This window comes from Lampris incognitus, chromosome 15 (genome assembly GCF_029633865.1).
Source record: "Lampris incognitus isolate fLamInc1 chromosome 15, fLamInc1.hap2, whole genome shotgun sequence".
NCBI lineage: Eukaryota > Metazoa > Chordata > Actinopteri > Lampriformes > Lampridae > Lampris > Lampris incognitus.
Window position 1 is genome coordinate 9,506,930 of NC_079225.1, and position 25,000 is coordinate 9,531,929.

Below are 25,000 nucleotides of genomic sequence, written 5' to 3' on the forward strand. Positions count from 1 at the left end.
GGAGAGAGACAGACAGACAGACAGACAGACAGAGACAGAGAGGAGAGAGACAGAGCAAGAGAGGAGAGAGAGAGAGAGAGAGAGAGAGAGAGAGAGAGAGAGAGAGAGAGAGAGAGAGAGAGAGAGAGAGAGAGAGAGAGAGAGAGAGAGAGAGAGAGAGAGGAGGTGGGTTGTGGACGAGCACTGCAGAGGTAATCATCACATTGGGCACCGCGGCCTCTGTGGCTTAGCAAGCCTCCCCTTTGGAAATGACCCTACTTCCCTCTGGGCGTTGCGTTGCGCAGAGGTGACCACTTCTCCACACCGGGAAAACTCTCTTCTTCTTTCACAGGGACTCGCGTAACTTCTGACAGACATTTTGTGAGCTTCGAAGAAGAGGCGAGATTTTGCACATTTTGCTGTCGGCAGCTGTCACTGTGACTGACGACCCTGTCACCATGTCACTCAGTCACCATGTCACTCTGTCACCCTGTCACCCAGTCACCATATCACCACGTCACCACGTCACCACATCACCCTATTACCCTGTCATCATATCACCATGTCACCCTGTCACCACGTCACCCTGGCATCATGTCACCACGTCAACCTGCCACCACGTCACCATGTCACCCTGTAACCATGTCACCATGTCACTGCGTCACCCGTCACCCTGTCAACCTGTCACCCTGTCACCATGTCACCACGTCACCATGTCACCACGTCACTCTATTACCCTGTCATCATATCACCATGTCACCCTGTCACCACGTCACCCTGGCATCATGTCACCACGTCACCCTGCCACCACGTCACCACGTCACCCTATTACCCTGTCATCATATCACCATGTCACCCTGTCACCCGTGTCACCCTGTCACCACGTCACCCTGGCATCATGTCACCACGTCACCCTGTCACCATGTCACCACGTCACCCTATTACCCTGTCATCATATCACCATGTCACCACGTCACCACGTCACCCTGGCATCATGTCACCACGTCACCCTGCCACCACGTCACCATGTCACCACGTCACCCTATTACCCTGTCATCATATCACCATGTCACCCTGTCACCACGTCACCCTGGCATCATGTCACCACGTCACCCTGCCACCATGTCACCACGTCACCACGTCACCCTATTACCCTGTCATCATATCACCATGTCACCCTGTCACCACGTCACCCTGGCATCATGTCACCACGTCAACCTGCCACCACGTCACCATGTCACCCTGTCACCATGTCACTGCGTCACCCGTCACCCTGTCAACCTGTCACCCTGTCACCATGTCACCACGTCACCATGTCACCACGTCACTCTATTACCCTGTCATCATATCACCGTGTCAACCTGTCACCACGTCACCCTGGCATCATGTCACCACGTCACCCTGTCACCATGTCACCACGTCACCCTATTACCCTGTCATCATATCACCATGTCACCCTGTCACCATGTCACCACGTCACCATGTCACCACGTCACTCTATTACCCTGTCATCATATCACCGTGTCAACCTGTCACCACGTCACCCTGGCATCATGTCACCCTGTCACCATGTCACCACGTCACCCTATTACCCTGTCATCATATCACCATGTCACCCTGTCACCACGTCACCCTGGCATCATGTCACCATGTCAACCTGCCACCACGTCACCATGTCACCATGTCATCATGTCACCCTGTAACCTTGTCACCATGTTACCCTGTCACTGCGTTACCCGTCACCCTGTCACCCTGTCACCATGTCACCCGTCACCATGTCACCATGTCACCCGTCACCATGTCACCATGTCACCCGTCACCCTGTCACCCTGTCACCACACACAGAGCGACCACGATAAGCACATCTCCCTGCATGGTCAAACAAAACACACGCAAACCGAAAACAGCGACACGTCCGCATGTATCCCTGCGCTGTCCCTCTTGTCTATCTATACACGGGGCACATTGACTCGGTGCTCTGTTGCCTGACTGTGTTAAGGAGGCAGCTGACCTTCTGATGACATGACAACAACGTGTCAGCCAGCCCGGGTGGTCGCTTAGATATTCAGAACGCCAGATGAGCACAAATGCCCCTCTTCAGACTCCGAAACGCTTCATTTGTCGTTTCATTTCATGCACGTGCGCACAGGAAGTGAAACGACGCACGGTTTCCCCCCAGCCCACAGCAGTGCAACACAAACACACAAACACACATCCAAACTGCAAGAACCACATGAACACACACATATCCACATTAACACACATTGCTGAACTAAACAAAAGACCACTGTCCAGGAGAAGAACGCCAGCCAGGACGACTGTCGGGACTGCCGGTCTGCGTGGGCTAGCAGCTAGCAGCTAGCTTAGCCTGCCCCGCTTCCGCGTCCTGGCAGACCGCCCCCGGTGCTTCCTCTGCGGGCGCAGCTCCACGCAGGGCCGTGGTCCCTGGGCCCACCGGACGCAGCGGACTAAGCTGCCTCAGCCGATCCAGCACCGGCTCTCCAGCCATTAAATGAAAAAAATAAAATAAAATAATCGAAGATCAAAATAAAAACTTCACACGATGACACAAACTTCGACGTAGACGTGGACAAAGACACTGCAGAGTGGCTACCGGGCGAAGCCGCTGCAAACGTGAGGCCGCGTTGCCATCTTCCCACACCGGAAACCGGGGAGCCCTGTTACAGCATAAACCTATGTCCTTGGGTCTGTGTGTGTGTGTGTGGGGTGGGGGGGGGGGGGTCTTCTCCTGGACTGCCACCTAGAGAGAAGCTTGCGTGTACCAATGATCCCCAAGAGCTATGCCGTCCGGAGCTTGGCTCCTGGTAGGGTCATCCAAGGTGGACGGGTCAAGGGGGAGGTTCCCGATCAAGGGGGAGGTTCCCGATCAAGGGGGAGGTTCCAGGTCAAGGGGGAGGTTCTAGATCAAGAGGGAGGTTCCAGGTCAAGGGGGAGGTTCCAGATCAAGGGGGAGGTTCCAGGTCAATGTGATAAATGTCTTTTATGGCTGGGAGCTGGGTACCGGTGATATGCTGGGTCGCCTTGACGACTCACTGCAGAGCTTTCTGGTCTACTGAGGTGCAGCTGCCGTACCACACTGAGATGCAGCTGGTCAGGATGCTCTCTATGGTGCAGTGGTAGAAGTTGGTGAGAATTTTGGGGGATGGACGGGCGCTCCTCAGCCTCCTCACGAAATGCAGGCGTTGTGGGGCCTTTTTCAAAAGGGCCTGGGTGTTTAATGTCCAGGAGAGGTCCTCGCTGATGTGGACTCCAAGGAATTTAATGCTTGAGACACGCTCCACTTCCACCCCATTGATGTGTATGGGGGAGTGGCCGCAGCTTCTAGACCTCCTGAAGTCCACAATCAGCTCCTTATAATATAAACCTGTTACAGCTGCTGTGGTGTAGTCTTACAGAGATATTTATCATCATGTACGCAGCACTACGATGCTTAGCTAGTCAAGTACCCCTGTTTTTATTCATCTGGCAGATGCTTTTATCCACACCAGCTCACAAGAAGACCCGCAGTTAGCAGGTAATTGAAATGTTGCGTAGTGGCACCACAGAATGCTCCACATTAACATTATAGCCAAGCGGTCATATCAAGTTTATTTAATGTACTAAGAGTGTCTTCTTAGGTCAATATCTGATATCAAGACCACGAATTGTCTTCTTTGGATTCAAACATTTGTCTTGATAAATATTCAAGTGATAGATTGTGGGCATATTGATACTGCTGGACTTGCTCAGAGCTGAAAAGTCCCAAAATAAAGAAAACCAGTACAATTTCAATTTCGCCAAACCCTGGCGGTAACATGCAAACCCTAGCTGTAAGAACAGCTAATAAAATAACAGCAACAAACAGGCAGTAGGGCTGCAGAGGCCTGCAAGAGGACATGAAGAATTAGAAACCTCAGGACTGCACTCTGTTTCTAAATAATAACACTGCAAAAGGCCATAGGCCAATAACATCCTGAGGGCCTCGAGTAGAATATTACATTTTCATAATGAGAGCCAATGAGCCATAAATATTCTCTGACAAGAGCCACGGCCTGAAGAGAGCTTCTGCTGACCGTACCGCAAGTGTAAAACTGCCAGGGAATACACAACATGACTAGTGAATATACAGCACGACTAGTGAATACACAACACGACGAGTGAATACACAACACGACTAGTGAATACACAACACGACTAGTGAATACACAACACGACTAGTGAATACACAACACGACTAGTGAATACACAGCTCGACTAACGAATACACAACACAACTAGTGAATACACAACATGACTAATGGATGGCTGGTACAGTGCATGGCTGGTACAGAGGATGGCTGGTACAGTGCATGACTGGTACAGTGCATGGCTGGTACAATGCATGACTGGTACAGTGCATGGCTGGTACAATGCATGACTGGTACAGTGCATGGCTGGTATGGAGGATGGCTGGTACAGTGCATGGCTGGTACAGTGCATGACCGGTACAGTGCATGACTGGTACAGTGCATGACTGGTACAGTGCATGACTGGTACAGTGCATGGCCGGTACAGTGCATGACTGGTACAGTGCATGACTGGTACAGTGCATGGCTGGTACAATGCATGACTGGTACAGTGCATGGCTGGTACAATGCATGACCGGTACAGTGCATGACCGGTACAGTGCATGACCGGTACAGTGCATGGCCGGTACAGTGCATGACTGGTACAGTGCATGACTGGTACAGTGCATGGCTGGTACAATGCATGACCGGTCCAGTGCATGACCGGTAGAGTGCATGACTGGTACAGTGCATGGCTGGTACAGTGCATGACTGGTACAGTGCATGACTGGTACAATGCATGACTGGTACAGAGGATGGCTGGTACAATGCATGACTGGTACAGTGCATGACCGGTACAGTGCATGACTGGTACAGTGCATGGCTGGTACAGTGCATGACTGGTACAGTGCATGGCTGGTACAATGCATTACCGGTACAGTGCATGACCGGTACAGTGCATGACCGGTACAGTGCATGACCGGTACAGTGCATGACCGGTACAGTGCATGACCGGTACAGTGCATGGCTGGTACAGTGCATGACTGGTACAGTGCATGGCTGGTACAATGCATGACTGGTACAGTGCATGCCCGGTACAGTGCATGACTGGTACAGTGCATGGCTGGTACAGTGCATGACTGGTACAGTGTATGACTGGTACAATGCATGACTGGTACAGAGGATGGCTGGTACAATGCATGACTGGTACAGTGCATGACCGGTAAAGTGCATGACCGGTACAGTGAATGGCTGGTACAGTGCATGGTTGGTACAGTGCATGGTTGGTACAGTGCAGGGCTGGTACAGTGCATGACTGGTACAGTGCATGACTGGTACAGTGCATGACTGGTACAGAGGATGGCTGGTACAATGCATGACTGGTACAGTGCATGACTGGTACAATGCATGACTGTTACAGAGGATGGCTGGTACAATGCATGACTGGTACAGTGCATGACCGGTACAGTGCATGACCGGTACAGTGCATGGCTGGTACAGTGCATGACTGGTACAGTGCATGACCGGTACAGTGCATGGCTGGTACAGTGCATGGCTGGTACAGTGCATGACCGGTACAGTGCATGGCTGGTACAGTGCATGACTGGTACAGTGCATGGCTGGTACAGTGCATGGCTGGTACAGTGCATGGCTGGTACAGTGCATGACCGGTACAGTGCATGACCGGTACAGTGCATGACCGGTACAGTGCATGACTGGTACAGTGCATGGCTGGTACAGTGCATGACTGGTACAGTGCATGACTGGTACAATGCATGACTGGTACAGAGCATGGCTGGTACAATGCATGACTGGTACAGTGCATGACCGGTACAGTGCATGACTGGTACAGTGCATGGCTGGTACAATGCATGACCGGTACAGTGCATGACCGGTACAGTGCATGACCGGTACAGTGCATGACTGGTACAGTGCATGACCGGTACAGTGCATGACCGGTACAGTGCATGGCTGGTACAGTGCATGACTGGTACAGTGCATGGCTGGTACAGTGCATGACTGGTACAGTGCATGGCTGGTACAATGCATGACTGGTACAGTGCATGCCCGGTACAGTGCATGACTGGTACAGTGCATGGCTGGTACAGTGCATGACTGGTACAGTGTATGACTGGTACAATGCATGACTGGTACAGAGGATGGCTGGTACAATGCATGACTGGTACAGTGCATGACCGGTACAGTGCATGACCGGTACAGTGCATGGCTGGTACAGTGCATGGTTGGTACAGTGCAGGGCTGGTACAGTGCATGACTGGTACAGAGGATGGCTGGTACAATGCATGACTGGTACAGTGCATGACTGGTACAATGCATGACTGGTACAGAGGATGGCTGGTACAATGCATGACTGGTACAGTGCATGACTGGTACAGTGCATGACTGGTACAGAGGATGGCTGGTACAATGCATGACTGGTACAGTGCATGACTGGTACAATGCATGACTGGTACAGAGGATGGCTGGTACAATGCATGACTGGTACAGTGCATGACCGGTACAGTGCATGACCGGTACAGTGCATGGCTGGTACAGTGCATGACTGGTACAGTGCATGACCGGTACAGTGCATGGCTGGTACAGTGCATGGCTGGTACAGTGCATGACCGGTAGAGTGCATGACCGGTACAGTGCATGGCTGGTACAGTGCATGGCTGGTACAGTGCATGGCTGGTACAGTGCATGGCTGGTACAGTGCATGACCGGTACAGTGCATGACCGGTACAGTGCATGACTGGTACAGTGCATGACTGGTACAGTGCATGGCTGGTACAGTGCATGACTGGTACAGTGCATGACTGGTACAATGCATGACTGGTACAGAGCATGGCTGGTACAATGCATGACTGGTACAGTGCATGACCGGTACAGTGCATGACCGGTACAGTGCATGGCTGGTACAGTGCATGACTGGTACATTGTATGACTGGTACAATGCATGACTGGTACAGAGGATGGCTGGTACAATGCATGACTGGTACAGTGCATGACTGGTACAGAGGTACAGAGGATGGCTGGTACAGTGCATGACTGGTACAATGCATGACTGGTACAGAGGATGGCTGGTACAATGCATGACTGGTACAGTGCATGACCGGTACAGTGCATGACTGGTACAGTGCATGGCTGGTACAATGCATGACCGGTACAGTGCATGACCGGTACAGTGCATGACCGGTACAGTGCATGACCGGTACAGTGCATGCCCGGTACAGTGCATGGCTGGTACAGTGCATGACTGGTACAGTGCATGACCGGTACAGTGCATGACCGGTACAGTGCATGACCGGTACAGTGCATGACCGGTACAGTGCATGGCTGGTACAATGCATGACTGGTACAGTGCATGGCTGGTACAGTGCATGACCGGTACAGTGCATGACCGGTACAGTGCATGACTGGTACAGTGCATGGCTGGTACAGTGCATGACCGGTACAGTGCATGACCGGTACAGTGCATGACCGGTACAGTGCATGACCGGTACAGTGCATGGCCGGTACAATGCATGACTGGTACAGTGCATGACCGGTACAGTGCATGACCGGTACAGTGCATGGCTGGTACAATGCATGCCCGGTACAGTGCATGGCTGGTACAGTGCATGACAGGTACAGTGCATGACCGGTACAGTGCATGGCTGGTACAGTGCATGACTGGTACAGTGCATGGCTGGTACAATGCATGACTGGTACAGTGCATGCCCGGTACAGTGCATGACTGGTACAGTGCATGGCTGGTACAGTGCATGACTGGTACAGTGTATGACTGGTACAATGCATGACTGGTACAGAGGATGGCTGGTACAATGCATGACTGGTACAGTGCAGGGCTGGTACAGTGCATGACCGGTACAGTGCATGGCTGGTACAGTGCATGGTTGGTACAGTGCATGGTTGGTACAGTGCAGGGCTGGTACAGTGCATGGTTGGTACAGTGCATGGTTGGTACAGTGCATGGCTGGTACAGTGCATGACTGGTACAGTGCATGACTGGTACAGTGCATGACTGGTACAATGCATGACTGGTACAGTGCATGACTGGTACAATGCATGACTGGTACAGAGGATGGCTGGTACAATGCATGACTGGTACAGTGCATGACCGGTACAGTGCATGACCGGTACAGTGCATGGCTGGTACAGTGCATGGCTGGTACAGTGCATGACCGGTACAGTGCATGGCTGGTACAGTGAATGGCTGGTATAGTTGATGGCTGGTACAGTGCATGGCTGGTACAGTGCATGACCGGTACAGTGCATGACCGGTACAGTGCATGGCTGGTACAGTGCATGGCTGGTACAGTGCATGGCTGGTACAGTGCATGGCTGGTACAGTGAATGGCTGGTACAGTGCATGGCTGGTACAGTGCATGGCTGGTATAGTTGATGGCTGTTACAGTGCATGGCTGGTACAGTGCATGGCTGGTACAGTGAATGGCTGGTACAGTGCATGGCTGGTACAGTGCATGGCTGGTACAGTGAATGGCTGGTATAGTTGATGGCTGTTACAGTGCATGGTTGGTACAGTGCATGGCTGGTACAGTGCATGGTTGGTACAGTGCATGGCTGGTATAGTTGATGGCTGTTACAGTGCATGGTTGGTACAGTGCATGACTGGCATAGTTGATGGCTGTTACAGTGCATGGTTGGTACAGTGCATGGCTGGCATAGTTGATGGCTGTTACAGTGCATGGTTGGTACAGTGCATGGCTGGCATAGTTGATGGCTGTTACAGTGCATGGTTGGTACAGTGCATGGCTGGCATAGTCGATGGCTGGTACAGTGCATGGTTGGTACAGTGCATGGCTGGCATAGTTGATGGCTGGTACAGTGCATGGTTGGTACAGTGCATGGTTGGTACAGTGCATGACCGGTACAGTGCATGGTTGGTACAGTGCATGGCTGGCATAGTTGATGGCTGGTACAGTGCATGGCTGGTTAAGTGTGAGTCTGCACGTGTGTGTGTGTGTGTGTGTGTGTGTGTGTGTAAGAGAGAGAGAGAGAGAGAGAGAGAGAGAGAGAGAGAGAGAGAGAGAGAGAGAGAGAGAGAGAGAGAGAGAGAGAGAGAGAGAGAGAGAGAGAGAGAGAGAGAGAGAGAGAGAGAGAGAGAGAGAGAGAGAGAGAGAGAGAGAGAGAGAGTATGGACCAAGCCAATGTATTTATGAGATGACATTTGGCCTCTGTGTTTATGCAGGATATATGTGATAGATATGGTTTTTGTCAGCAGTATCTGCTGAGGTTGTAAAACCCTCACCACCTGAAGCTCGTGCGCAGAGCAAGGGTTTCCGTGACGTCATTCCCACAACGAAGAACACGACTTCAACGTCCGCATCAGCTTTCAAAGGCGTTGCTTCTTCCTAATGATAGTTCCACCAGTCGTACCCCGAGCTCCCTCCAGATGTTCGCGCTATCTCTCAGGCCGAGCCGCCCAGACTCCCTACGGAGGATGTCTGGGCTTTGTCCATATTGATGTTAAAGTGTAAACGCAAGACATCGTCCGTTCACAGCTATGCGACCCAACACAAACTGTAATGCGGTGCAGAGATTCGGCCGGGACTTGACAGGTAACCGAACAGCTGGCAGGCAGTCTGCATAATTATCACATTTCGTGAATTAAAATATAATGAAAGCTTGCATAGGGGCGAATGAGACTGAGCAAAGGTCAGCAGGAAAAGTCGGGAGTAACCGGCGATGCATGTTATAATCAAACTCACCTCTGCCTGAACATCTGGCGTCCAGATTCACCAGAGGAACCAGCTGTGGAGTGGCAGTGTGGCGCCACACAACACAATGAAAGTGTACGTGTACATGCAGACAGACTCACCTAACTCTGAAGGACTATCACCTGTTGTTCTACTTACTACCCCGGGGTAGTCCAATCTTGGGGGTCATCCCGGGTCGTCCTCTGTCCTCTGGACCTACAGTCCAAGGGCATGTAGGTCAGGTGAGTGGCCGTACTAAATTGTCCCTAACTGTGAGTGGTAGTGGTGGTGGTGGGTGGGTGGGGGGGGGGGGCCTATCCAGGATGTCTCCCCGCCTGCTGCCCGTGACTGCTGGGATAGGCCCCAGCGACCCTGAGAGCCGGATAATCCGTTTGGATAATGGATGGATGGATGGAACTAGAGAACAGGAGGCAACCCCACCTTTTCTCTTCGGGTCAGAAAATGCCGCCAGCAGAGGACGCCGACGGGGTTTTCGGGCATCTCAGAGGGCCCAGCAGGGGCACATGTGGGTGGACCACACACCTGGATAGGGCTTACTGAGAAAGCACATTGGGTTACTGCCAGGTTCATATGCCCGAGCTCCAGCCAGAAGGACACATCCGGCCACGCTCATCCACAGAGGCCACCTGCTGCTGGTTTTGTAAGGGTTGGGGTTGAAATGGGTTTATCTAACTACAAACCCATTATACGATCGCTTAACTGGACACTTGCAAGTGTGATGATAGAGTGGCTCCAGGGGTCATCAACCTCCACCCTGTCATCATCATCTTCTTCTTCTTCTTCTTCAGTTCCGTAACCTATGGGGGTCGTAGGAGCACAGCTGATGCCTCAGCGGGTTGAGTCGCCGTTGTGTTTCAGTAGGGGGAGTGCCTGGTGGTCCCTATCTCCTCTCCTGGTATGGATGGCCGTCGGTTCACAGAGTAACCCGTCCGCTCTTTGTCAGGTTTTGTTTTCAGTCCTGCTGGGTGTCCACGCACCCTCCTCACCACAACCCCGGTTGCAGTTTAACGTCGCGCCCAGGACCCAACTCTACAACAACCGCGACTCTACTGGAGCTCGTTGATAATGCAATCCAGTTAAATGCTATCTGGACACAATGCTGCCAGGAGACACGTGCCATTGTCGGTTGCGAGAGCGGGTCGCGCATGCACACAGGGCTGCATGCTAACACACCGAGGCACGCGCAAACACACACAACCACTTACAGTACGCACACACGTACATAAACACGACCGTATGTTTTGCAGAGAGCAAAACACTGCAGGAACTAATCGTGTGTAATCATCAATGTCTTTTAATGGACCACTGTGAAACGTTAATGCAAATTAGCTTTGACAACGAGAGGAGACGACTTCCTCTTCTCGCTGTCAAACTCTGGCATGTCTGGCTCTAAAAGGCCTTGCTACCACATCCACAATGTATTGCTGTTTAAAATTGATACAGACATCGGTTCAATTTGATGACGTCATCTTGCCAACGACGGAACTACGCAAAATCGACGTACGCAACAGTGGCGGCTGGCCAGTAGGGGGCGCTGGGGCGCCGCCCCTTCAAATGTGAAGCGATGAAAATCTACTTAAACATGTTAAATATAATTTAGTTGTATAATGCAAATAATGATGAAATAAAAGTGTTGTCAGTCTGTGAGCGCCTGTCAGCAGCCATTAGATACTGGTTCCAAGTGGTGTTTGGTTGATTTCTGTCTGAATGTATATACTTCCTGTCTAAATACATATACTTCCTGTCTGAATACATATACTTCCTGTCTAAATACATATACTTCCTGTCTGAATACATATACTTCCTGTCTGAATGCATCTACTTCCTGTCTAAATACATATACTTCCTGTCTGAATACATATACTTCCTGTCTAAATACATATACTTCCTGTCTGAATACATATACTTCCTGTCTGAATACATATACTTCCTGTCTGAATGCATATACTCCCTGTCTGAATACATATACTTCCTGTCTGAATGCATATACTTCCTGTCTGAATGCATATACTTCCTGTCTAAATACATATACTTCCTGTCTGAATACATATACTTCCTGTCTGAATGCATCTACTTCCTGTCTGAATACATATACTTCCTGTCTGAATACATATACTTCCTGTCTGAATGCATATACTTCCTGTCTGAATACATATACTTCCTGTCTGAATGCATATACTTCCTATCTGAATACATATACGTCCTGGGTGAGGGGCGCCGGCCAAACCATGCAAGCCCTCAAACTTGTGGCGAGCAGGTGACCTGAGGCTGCTGTCTGATTGGTTTCTTCGGATTTTCCAGACACGCCCACTTTTGGTGAATCGGTATTATTTTGATGTTTTTTTTATCTAATGTGATTGGACAGTTCTCGTGGCTGTCAATCATGTTCACACCCACCACGACGCCTCGTCTCGGCTGTCAATCATCCACCGTCTACGACCCCTGATAAACTCTATAGGCTACATGGTCCTCCTTAAGACCTCTGTGACTGTGTGGACAGTAAAGCAGCTGTCAGGTGTGCTGCGCCAAAGGTCACTGCGCCCCCCCCCCAAAAAAAACCCAAAAAAATTTTAGCACCAGCCGCCGCTGGTACAAGACGAAGTAATGCCACTGAGACCATCAGCAGCAGTAAACCAAGACTTTCTCAGTGGACCAGATGCAGTACCCGCCGTAGACCCACAGTGTTCACAGTCCTGCCAGTCTAGAGATCAGATATGCCCTGAGCGCCTCTCAGCCGGGTCCAGGCTGAACCAACCACGTGGGTAAGTACGGCAGAGTCACGGCCAATAAACTGCTGCTTTTCCTCTCCCAGTCGCTCGGTGTAACAAAGGGCAATGCTGTACCTTAGCAAACAGTAGATGGAAAGCCACACAGGGCCGATCCCCGGCAACGGCCCCTCACAAACAGAGATATATGGGGGAGGTGATCGATTCGGACCCGAATCCTTCTCTGCTGCGCACTAATCCTTCATCTCTCTCTGGATGAGGGACGACCCGGAATTGCCCACAACCCCCCACCCTTACCCCACACTGGCTATCAGCTCTGGGCTAACACACGGACAGAGGGGGGGGGGCTCGAAAAAGAAAAGAGTGAGGAGTGGGTGACAGAGAGAGAGTACAGGGTGCTATGTGTCCCTTACACGGGAGCGTTAAGACAGCAGGGGCGAACAGCAAGAGAACAAGTAGAGGGGAAGGCAAAACGGGGGGAGGGGGGGGACGGGAGAGCGGAAGAAGGAAGCGTGAGATTGAGCTGATGTGAGTTCCTGACTCGTTCCTTTGGGTTGAGGCGAAAGGTGATGTACAACCACGTCAGGAGTTCAGTAACACTTCACATAGCTCTAGAAAATCACACACGCACGCGCACGCGCGCACACACGTATATGTGCACGCACTCACGCACGCGCGCACACACGCGGCATATTGTTTCCTGACCCAGCCTCAACGCATATTGGTAATAGTTTTACTGTGACTTGGCGGGTTCTGACTAACTCCTGGAGTTACAGTACTTGCAGAATAGGTTTCAGAGGTTGCACAAAAGGCGCCCTCCGCGCTGCTAATCCTCCTACATGGACTCTTAACAGGGGAACTGTAATAAAGGCCAAAGCCTCGTCACTCTGGATACCAGTCAATGCCTTGCTTTCACTGACCGTGGAAGACCATTAACCTCCATTCAAGCTCGAACTGGCCGCCTTGTTGATCAATAGCGCCTCCTTTTACCAGCCAGCCAGCCTTCACGCGGAGGAAGACGCTAACCTTCAATCTGTCAACGATTTCAGATCCTCTGTCTGCCTCTTTTCAAACCAGCTGGTGACGAGGCGTGAAATAAATGTTCGAAGACATTAAAAAAAAAACTACACAAATATAAAAACTTTTAATGGCTTGTCTATTTTTTCATTAGTGCATAATTTTCATGATATCTCATATTAATAAACTGATCATCGAACTGTAGTTGTAAGTTCCGCTTCCGGTGTCGGAAGATGTCGGCGTGAATCCACATTTGCGGCGGCCTCACCCAGTACCGTCCGCCAATGTTTTTTCCTAGGATGAAGCCGGAAAGTTCCGCAGGCGGAAACGTTCCGGATTCATCCTAGGAAATAAATATTCGCGTACCGTCCATGCAGTGTCTTTGCCCACGTCTGCTCTTCAAGCCTGGGAGAACTGGCGCTGGTTCGGCTGGGAGAGCGGGACAGGCTAAGCTAACTCTTAGCCCATGCAGACCGGCAGCTCCGCTAACACCGAGGGTGGTCTGGCGAAGGCCTCACCTGGCGCTGACTGTGGTGTTTTTGATGTCGTCGTGAGGAGTGCAAGGAGGTGTGTCGAGGGTGCCTGGCTGGGGGAGCTGGTGCTGGATTGGCTGGGAGAGCTTGGTCTGCAACGTCTTGTGGGCCCGGGGACCACGGCCCCTGCCTGGAGCTGCGCCTGAGGTGGAAACGCCAAGGGCGGTCTGACAGGATGCAGAAGCGGGGCGGGCTCAGCTAACTGCTAATCCGTGCAGACGGAAGGTTCCGACATTCATCCTGGCTGGCGTTCGTTCCCTTGGACAGTGACTTTTTTTTTGTTTAATTTTGATATATGTGTTAGTTTGGAAATGTGTTCTTGTAGTTTTTGTCTTTGTGTTGTACTGCTGTGGGCAAGTGCAAGAAGTGAAATGACAAATAAAGTGTTCCTGATTCCTGATGAGGGCTGTCCATGAGCTATTTTTAGCCCTTCCCGAGCGGAAGCGGAAGCTTCGCAGCAAACGGAAGTCAGACATCGGATGCACTAGACTACATTAGAAGTAAGCAGTTTGTTGTAAAATTTCTTCGTTTTTTGCGTAATTTAACATTATCGGATTTACGGCAGCATATACGTGAGTTGGCGTTGTAAACACAGCCATGCTGTATTGTCTAATGTGATCCGCATGTCTGACTTCCTGTGACGCGTCCAGAGCGACAGCGATGCCGTGACGTCACTCGGATGCTGCCCCATTGCATTGCATTCCTCTCAGGAAATTACTGCTCGATGCTTTTGGCTGTGAGGAAACATGACAAAGCGGAAAAGAGTAAAAACGAGAACAAATCCAAATGCTTGATGCTACCCAAGGTTCCTCACCTAGTCCAAAGACACCCGCATCAAAAAGATTTTGTTGTTTATTTTTTAAAAGTGAAGATCAAGGTGAGATTGTTTCAGGTGATTTTGAGCAAATAGCTCCCCTGACCTCTATATGTCCAGGTATCTGCTGCCAGTAGGCACTCTAACAAAACTTCACTTGCAAGCAATCTCACTGAAAAATAGGACAAAATCAACCCTTGCGCAGGAATCTCAGGTCAACAAATTTGTTACATCCGCCTGAAAAATGAAGACCTTTTCACTTATCGACACAGGCATCAGAGAGACTGAAACTCATGTAAAACATGCCTCTGCAGTTCTGCTATGGAAGTCACAGTGGAGCAGAGGATGGCCCCCACGACGAGAGGCCACTAAATTATAAATTACGAAGTGGAAACATAGGCATCTTAAGCTCTCGTGAATGTTTCTTGAAGTCCCTCGCTCTCCAGGGTCTGCCTGTTTTCGTTCACTTCTACTTGGAAAGTGCTGCTAAGAGAGGAGGTTGGCAGCATTGCACAATTTATTGGACGACAAATATAAAAATTAGCTGAATGAATAGGGTGTATGGGAGGGGCGAGCCCCACTCAAGGCTGTCGGTGCCTTTCGCTTTTGTTGGATTTCTGAGTAAAACCAAGCAGGACTTATTTTGCCTTAGTCATAGTTTAGTGGCATGGCCCCAGGTCATAATATTTTTCTAAAACTGAACCCAATTGCCCAAGCTAATGCACATTAATTTACCTGAAGGGAAATCTGTAATGGCACTACACTTTTGCCCGCGGCCAATTTAATTGCATGCTGGCTTGCCTCCCATAGCTGCCATTAACAAAGCCAGGGAACTTCCGGCGAAGCATTCACCTCTAAAACTTAAAAAGCACACACTAATACAGTTCACACAGAAAATTCTACATTTTCACATGCAAATTTGAAACAAACCGACAGAAGATAGACAGGAGACTAATGGAGGTGTCCCCTTCCTTGTGCTTGGTCGACCCCCTCAGAACACAACTTATTCCCAACTGGCCTGGACTCTCCGCCTAAAAGACTAACTACACCCTCGACCATTTTAATGAGTTCGGTGACATCTACAAGTTAAAAACCATGTGAAGGTTGAAAACATAGCAGGCTGGTCTTGGTACTCGCAGCTGCTGCTAAATAATGACTCTGTTTGGTTTAGGTCTACCAGCACATCTATCAACATTGACAGACAGACAGACAGACAGACAGACAGACAGACAGAGGCAGCACTAACACTTGTCAATGGAACTGTCAGTGCCCATCTGTATCCAACAGATCCATTATTAATTTTATTTGCAGCTATGTTTATCCTGCTATGCTAACACCACAGAGTACCAAGACCAGCCTGCTATGTTTTTAACCTTTACGTGGTTTCTAACCCGTAGATCAGTGTTTCTCAACCGGGGGGCTCCGCGGACCCCTAGTGGTCCGTGGTGTAATTGCAAGGGGTCCGTGAAAATAAAATATCTTTAAAAAAAAGATCCTATGACATTTATAGAAATAGGATTATTTTACTCAAATGTGACTGAGACCTTTATCTACCTAAACTATAAAGGGTAACAGGACTTTTTTCTCTAATTACATCTGTTTCACAAGTGTAATTTGTTGTATTTTAATAAGAGATCTCGCTCCCGTTTGCATTGTTAAAAGTTACTGAATACATATTCTGTTTTGTTATATATATCTGAAAGTTACTGAATACATATTCTGTTTTGTTATATATATCTGAAAGTTACTGAATACATATTCTGTTTTGTTACATATATCTGAAAGTTACTGAATACATATTCTGTGTTGTTACATACATCTGAAAGTTACTGCGTAAGAATTCTGTTTTGTTAACTATATCTAAGTTACAACTGAAAGCTCTTATTTTTTGCCCCAAAGAGTGAATAAATGCTATAATGCAATTTAAAATGCAGCTTCTACTGTTTCTATCAAATTGCAACCCCCCTCCCCCAAGATCAGGTGGAGGGGTCCTCAGGGTAGATCACAAATACGCAGGGGGTCCAGGACCCCAAAAAGGTTGAGAACCACTGCACTAGATGACAGCAAACTCCCCAGAATGGTCTAGGGTTTAGTTATAACCAGCTCCTGGAAACAAATTCGACATTCTTCTCACAAACCTTAATGTCTCTGCTAGCCTGGTAATGCGACAAAATGTCGGTGGCACTGACAAAGGTCCAAATACTACTGATGACACTCGGAATCACAATATTTCATCGCATTTTTGTTTTGTTTTGTTTTGGGGGGTTTTTTGTGTGCTGTCCTAGATACCACATTTGTACTCTAGCACACCCCTACCAAACAGAAAGCGAGAGCAAATAAGGTGCTAAAAAGCAGTGAGGATCCCACAGGGGGGGAAACGGATGAGGTTTAGAGAGTAAACAGACGAAGGCACAGGGGACGTAGATGAGGAGAGATGGTGTCTGGTTGTGACCTGGGATTAAAAACCAGTAGTACTGACTCTCACCAACACTTTATCAATATGCCTCAGCAGCAGCAGACCTCTCAGTCTCCGACAAACACATCTGATAAATCTCTCTCGTCTTCATTCTCTCTCGGGCTTTAGGCTTTAAAGAGAAAATTCGCCGATTTCACATCTTGTCTCTAGCTGCAACAGGGAGAGCGCATGAAAACACCTGCACTCCACTCTGTGCGTGACTGTAGTCCACTGACTTCCGGTTTCTACTACAGCGGTCATACCAGTTTCCTGTTTGTTGGCGCGCGCTATTGACAAAGGGCGTATTTTCCGTGATGCCTGCCACGGATAAAGGTCAACCACGTGCACAGAATTGTCGACAAAACTTTCACCCGCACCCATGGCCAGATTAGCCCACCAGGGGACCCCGGGGCACGCACGTCCATTCAGTAACTTTCAGATATATGTAACAACAGAACTTTTATGCAGTAACTTTTAACACTGCAAACGGGAGCGAGATCTCTTATTAAAATACAATAAATTACACTTGTGAAACAGATGTAATTATAGAAAAAAGTCCTGTTACCCTTTATAGTTTCGGTAGATAAAGGTCTCAGTCACATGTGAGTAAAATAATCCTATTTCTATAAATGTCATAGGATCTTTTTTTTAAAGATATTTTATTTTCACGGACCCCTTGCAATGACACCACGGACCACTAGGGGTCCGCGGACCCCCCCCGGTTGAGAAACACTGCTCTAATCTACTCTAAACACGCTGTTCAACCAACACATACTCATTCTCTCGGCAGAGCTGCATCTCCAATGGCGGAAAACAGCACCCCACCATGGTAGCGCAGAGGATTGTATGCAATACGATATAGAAGCTGGCGCAAAATGCATTCTGGTTCATGTAGGCACTGTGGGAAAGACTGTGAGCAGGAGACCACCAACCCCCCCCCCCCCCCACCTCCTCAATGCAGCACGCAATGAACATTGTATTGCTTCAGTTGAGTACATTACTCAGCAGTACCTACTGATTACACGTGCACCAAGCCATCGGAGATATATATTCTTTAATGACAGTGGAAGAAATGGTGAGAGCCTTGACAGAGAACCTGTAGCTGTAAAACAAATGTTATTTTTCTTTATACAAAGACGTCCGTCATCCGATCATTCCTTCTCTCGAATGCAGAGGTTGATAGAAAAGGTGTGTGCTATGCATTGCGGACATATATATCCATGCATGTATGCTAGCTAGCACACATGGCCTACATGAACCCCTACACACACGTAAAAGGTCAAACATACAACCCCATCCTCTCCAGTCTTTCTTTTATTTACATACGGGTGTAGCTGGCTAGCTCGCTAGTCTTTGTTGTAGTTGTAAAATGGAGTAAAATATTGTTGAGGTGCTACTAGACAATACTGATCCTGCTAATACTGATACTGACTGACGTTCACAATACCATGACCTTCAATAGAGGCAGCATCCATGGGTCCTACAACCTACTTATACACAGATCACACTGGTCAACACAATGTTTCTTGCATGGGGTTTTTCAACGGATTCTAGCTAAGTTGTGGGTGCTGAATCCAAATCTGGCATTAGCTTTTGCCTATCACATCAGGTTTTTGAACTATGAAAAATCACAATTTTTGAGAAAACAGCAATTTTACACTCGGGAGTTAAAAAACACTGCTGCATTAGAAGATCGTTAGATGCAAAAATGATTACAGTGAATAAATAAACACTCAGCCTAGCATGAAATTACTTAGGAAATGAGTAGGGGTCATTCTTATCCCCACCAAGATTGCCAGACTAGATGGTCAACTTTTGTAAAAAATCCTGAATAAGGAGCGTACAGATAGCACGAAAACTTGATGGGATAGAGCAAATCTGAGCTCAGATTTGGATTCAGCAGCCCAAAATTAGCCCAAAACAGTTTCCAAAGTCCACGCAAGAAAAAAAACACTGTATTTTTGTAGACCAGTGCTGCTTAATTGCAGCTCCTCAGATAGCACTACCTATTTCCCCCACACAAAACATATGAGTGTGAGTTATTGGCATACACATTTAAAAAAAACTTTCAATGAATTTGATTTGTCTCATCAAGCAGCTTTTTTTTTCCTGACTCAGTACGTATGAGCCCTCAGATACCAATATCAAACCTTGGTTGGGGAACACTTTGTCTCTGTACAGTTGAGCTTCAATTTGTTAAACCGCCTCTTATCTGTGTGCAGTCAAAATGGCCCGATTTCAATCTCGCGCTTCACAGCGGCGGGGAAAGTAAGATATCTATCGTCGCTGTCGTGCCGAGCCTTATTCAATTGGAGGGCAATTAACCGACTGCGCCGAGTCTTCAGCATCCTCACGGGGAGCTCGCTCGCTCTGCGGTGGTGGTGGAGCCCCCTTGAGCCCGGAGTCTGAATCGACGTGCTCAGTGTAAAACGCTGCTGCTTCTCACGCAAAACCCTCGGACCTTCTGAGGTTGCGTTTTGCTTCATGGCGTCACTGACTTTGTAATAATCACGTAACAACAAAGACTTGGCACTGTTAGACTTTTTGGGCCGTCAACTTCTCGACTTGTTCACAGTATCAAGGCAGAAGCCTGCCGGGCTCCATGTTTCCTAACTTAACTTAGACCTGTCCCATATTTGGAACTTCTGGGGGGGGGGAGTATTAAGCCTTTTAAGATTGAGTTTGATGCCCAAGTTGGACAATGTCATTATTTTCAGTACTCGGGCTTTGCGTGAGGATTATTTTAACGACACAGCATCAAAATCGCAAAATGACCGCATGGCATTTGTAACATAAGACAGTCCTTTGCAGGTTTCAGCAAGGGGTGAAGCGTTTTCTTCACGTGCACTTTCACATGGATGGATGAACTGGGCAGTTTCAGACCTGTGCTGCCTCATTATGAGGCAGCCTTTCTAATTTCTCTCTTACTAATCAGCCCTGATTGTAACAGTCATAAGAAGAATCTGCTGGCATGGGCACCTTGACGCATGGACTTACCGGAGATTAAGCCTCCGACCGAGGACCAAGGGCCTCACGAAACTTGTTTCCTCAGGTGGGACGGCGGAGCATTTTAACCATCTTGGTGATACAGTTTCAGGTGTAACAAATGAACTGAACTGGGCTTGCTTGCAGGGTGGATGTCGGAGCATGCTAACACGCTTGATGATGCGCTTTTACGCATAGAGCAAGGTTTCTTTGGGAGGGGGGGCTTCCAAACGTCGGTAGCCCCAGGGCCGAAAGTAATGTCGATGCGCCTATGTCGGTTGGCAGCTAACCCGGTGCAGATATGAAGCAAAGCTGAAACTTTAACGTCCTGAATGAGCTCTGATAGACTGTATATAACGTCCGACAGACCACGTGGGCCATGACGACTTTGACTGAAGTTGCTTCAGCTCAGTAAAATAAAAATAAAGTAGAAATTCTGCATTTTGCTTGTTGATCAGTTGCAAAGCAAATTTTCATTGAAAAAAAAAAAACCCAGCAGAACTTTATCTTTAAAGGTTTAGCTGCAAACTACAGTAATGGATCAAGATGAGGACACATCTCAACCCAAACCCAGGCTGAAGAGGCAGGCACACAAAGCCCTCACTGACTTGATTGTTTTTTTTTGGGGGGGGGTTTCCCCCTCCTCTTCTTTTTCCTCGACGCTTTCTTTCAATGCATCCATCCCATCCCAAGGTCAGGATATACAGGACATGCGTTTGTTAGATATCGAAAGCTGATGCCAGGACCAACGCACCAGCAGTTTCGCCGTCCACCAGACTGCTTCTTCACACGCCCAGCAAGATCCTGGAGACACCCGCCCGTGACGCTGGGGTGTCTCTTTCTGAACCGGCACGCAGAGGGCACACCTCACTGGATTCCCTGTTTCTTTTGCAGCATCGCTTCAGCTTTTTATGGCAATAATACATTACCCCATTGCTTCAGCTCATTAATACAAGCACGCTTGTCAACATGATTATGGAGCTGCTTATCAGCTCACCTCCTCAGGGGATGACACACGGGCGCGCACGTGAAACCACTTCCTGCCAATTAAACTGGCGCGAGGAGGATGGTGGAGTCGTCCCGACTTCCAAATGATCGTTCTGGGATTAGACCCCGCCAGATCCGGCTGTCTCCCGGGTTTTCCCCCTGTCTCTCGTCTGTTATAAGCTGTCTCACTAACCGTGGTGAAGTTCACGCCCTCTGCTGGAGAGGCAGGGCAGAAGAAGAGCCCTGTCACACAGCGCTCTTCTTCTGTTCTTGCTTCTTTTGGGGCTCAGCAGTCCGTCAAAGCCGCCCGTCAGCGGCCGTCCATAGCCACGTCTAGTCCGTGTTGTCTGGACAGCCCAACGGTGCCTCAAGCGGCTTTACAGCAACACAACATCCTGTCCTGAGAACCCTCGCATCAGCCTAATCACATAAGCAAATATAATCAAATATTCATAAAATAAAATGAATAATAAATACGTGAATGAATGAATTAAATAATAGTAAATAGCAAATAACATATAAAGTAATTAATTAAGCAAATAAATAAATAGAAAACAGATAAACAAATAAATATAAATCAAATTAAATAATCATAATCAAATGATAATGCATAATATGCATCTCATGGTGCAGTCTGTACACATGTCCTGATGGAGGTGGCTCGCGGCTGCTTCTCGCAGTAAACCACGTGACGCATGTCCCGCGCAGAACGCCTTGCCCCCGCATGCGAAGACCCGAACCGAGACACGGGTGCGGTCCCGGGTCATACACCTGTTAAAGTACATACGAAGTACTGTACAGAAGCAGAGATTTGAGGTACTAGTATTTCACTGAGTATTTTGTGAGACTTTACACTTTTGCTCCAGAAAGAAACACGACATGTACCCTGCAGCTCGAGCAACACGCTACTTTACATGCCGCTCATGATACACTCATATGACGCGTTATTAACGCTTTAAACTACCCAACGGAATAGCAAGTACTTAGACCGAACAAATACTTTACCACAAAGTATTTTTTTTCAGAATGAGTACATTTACTGTGGATACTCAAGTACATTGTACTGCCTCTATGGCATTACTTTTACTTAAGTGAAATTCTGAATGCGGGGCTTGTAGTATGAATGCAGTATTTGTACGCGTTCATATTGCTACGTATGTAAAGGAGCCGAACACCTTTTCCACCAATGGACGTGGCTTACAGTAGACTACCGTCACCGCGCGGGCTCCTCTCACGCCCCGCACTCCGTCCCCCATCCCATTCTCAATGTGTGAGCCGAGAACCCAGCGGCGCGGCTAAATGTTCCCGCCTTTTTGACAGGGGACGGTCCTACCGCAGTGCCACGTGCTGCCTACTTGTTGTGAGGCGACGCGTGGGATCCGTCAGCAGGATTCTGGAATAGTTTTTGGAACATCTGAGCTTCAAATCAGCGACAGCTGATCCGGCTCACACTGTGGGAAAACGCGGGTTCTGGTGCTGATCCCGTTTCACTGCGCGCTCGTTGGCTTCTTTTCCCTTCAGCTGTCAGTTCTCCGAAAGACAGAAAATGAGGATAAAAAAAGGGAACTTCTCTCCTCAGCTCAGGAGACGCGGGGCCAACTGCTGCGCTGACAAAACTCACTCTCTCAACGGTTGATTTCCCTCCGGTGAATTGGGACCTTGCTGTGCCACTTTCCCACCCCCCATCCCATCCCATGTATATATATATATAGATAGATAGATAGATAGATAGATAGATAGATAGATAGATAGATAGATAGATAGATAGATAGATAGATAGATAGATAGATAGATAGATAGATAGATAGATAGATAGATAGATAGATAGATAGATAGATAGATAGATAGATAGATAGATAGATAGATAGATAGATAGATAGATAGATAGATAGATAGATAGATCGATCGATAGATAGATAGATAGATAGATAGATAGATAGATAGATAGATAGATATAGATATATTTATAGATATGTAGATATAGATATAGATAGATATATATAGTTATATAGATAGATAGATAGATAGATAGATAGATAGATAGATAGATAGATAGATAGATAGATAGATAGATAGATAGATAGATAGATAGATAGATAGATAGATAGATAGATAGATAGATAGATAGATAGATAGATAGATAGATAGATAGATAGATAGATAGATAGATAGATAGATAGATAGATAGATAGATAGATAGATAGATATAGATATAGATATATATATAGATATGTAGATATAGATAGATAGATAGATAGATAGATAGATAGATAGATAGATAGATAGATAGATAGATAGATAGATAGATAGATAGATAGATAGATAGATAGATAGATAGATAGATAGATAGATATATAGATAGATAGATATATATCTTTTACTAACACACACACACACACACACACACACACACACACACACACACACACACACACACACACACACACACACACACACACAACACACACACACACACACACACACACACACACACACACACACACATCTTAGGAGTATTTTGACTCAAGCGGTACCAAAAGTGACTCGTGACAGATCTCATCTCCCAAGATGGTTCGCCAAAAAAAAAGAAGCGGAGCTTCCAGCCTGTTTAAAAAAGAGGCCGCATCATAAAGAGGTGTTCTGTGCATAGAAGTTAAACTGGGTCCACTTCCCAGCAGTCTGGAACGGAACAATGGGAACCGAATAACAGAATCATCGGCACCGCGGTGTTGCCCCGGCGTCTGCTGTGCCCCATCAAAGTACAGGTGCTCAACTGCACGTGCACTTGCACCACCCATACACGACGAAGCCCGTGGTGAAAAACACGCTATGACTAGACAAGGCACCGCAGCCCATATTCAACCAATAAGTAGAGGTGTAAGAAAATATCGGTACACTCGAGTATCGCGATATTATCGCTTGAGATACTGTATCGATTCTCAAAACCACTACATTTTTTATTGTTTACATGTAAAGGCTCGTGACAAACATTTTGTGTTGTGTGTAACCCCACGCCCGCTAGATGGCGGTGTTGTCATCTATCTTCAGCCATTTGACTCTTCCACTCCAACCCAACAACGTAAACTGAGACAGGAAGTAGCATAAGCACAAAGAACACAGGCCTATGAAATCGCGATATATCGCCTTTCTTACAGTATCGCGATAAATCGCGATATATCGGATTGTAACCCCTGTATCGTGGTATGCGAGAGTCTGACCAATACGCAGCCCTACCCTAAGGACACGTTAGTTTGTCCAATGAGGATTGTAAGTCACCAGAACAAACAAGAACTAGGTGAGAGCTGTCAAATACAGATCGGGATCAACTCATGGATTGTCAAAGCCAATATTCTTTCCAAACGCCGACCCACACCAAAAAGACAATGCGAGCGAATAGGGAAAAAATAGCATCTTACTTTGAGTATTCTTCATTGTCCCGGTCACATCGTGAGTCCTTGTGTTTCTCCCAGTCCTTCCCGTGCTTACAAGTGGTCAGCAGGATAATATCGTCCCCATTGTGGATGTGATACAGAGCATTCCTTGTCTCTGAGCCTATGCCAGTCAGATAGCGCTTCCCTTTGAAAACTAGCAGATACTTCCTAGAAGGCGGGGTGTCACCGAGCGTCAGGTAGCCTTTCCCCATGTCTTTCTGGGGGTGGTCCTTAGAGAACAGGGGGATGGAGATGTCAAAGTTGGGCCGGAAATTCCCCACGT

At 48.0% G+C, this 25,000-nt stretch overlaps 1 protein-coding gene across 1 annotated transcript in view; it reads right to left on the reverse strand.

Moving 5' to 3' along the window:
- The window catches only part of LOC130124768 (exostosin-1), a 382,697-nt gene that overhangs the window by 356,003 nt on the left and 1,694 nt on the right, over positions 1-25,000 (reverse strand). Inside the window, exon 2 of the mRNA XM_056294113.1 lies at positions 24,703-25,000. This exon is cut by the window's right edge and continues 454 nt beyond it. Within this exon, the coding sequence (XP_056150088.1) occupies positions 24,703-25,000 (298 nt within the window). The remainder of the gene's footprint in view (positions 1-24,702) is intronic.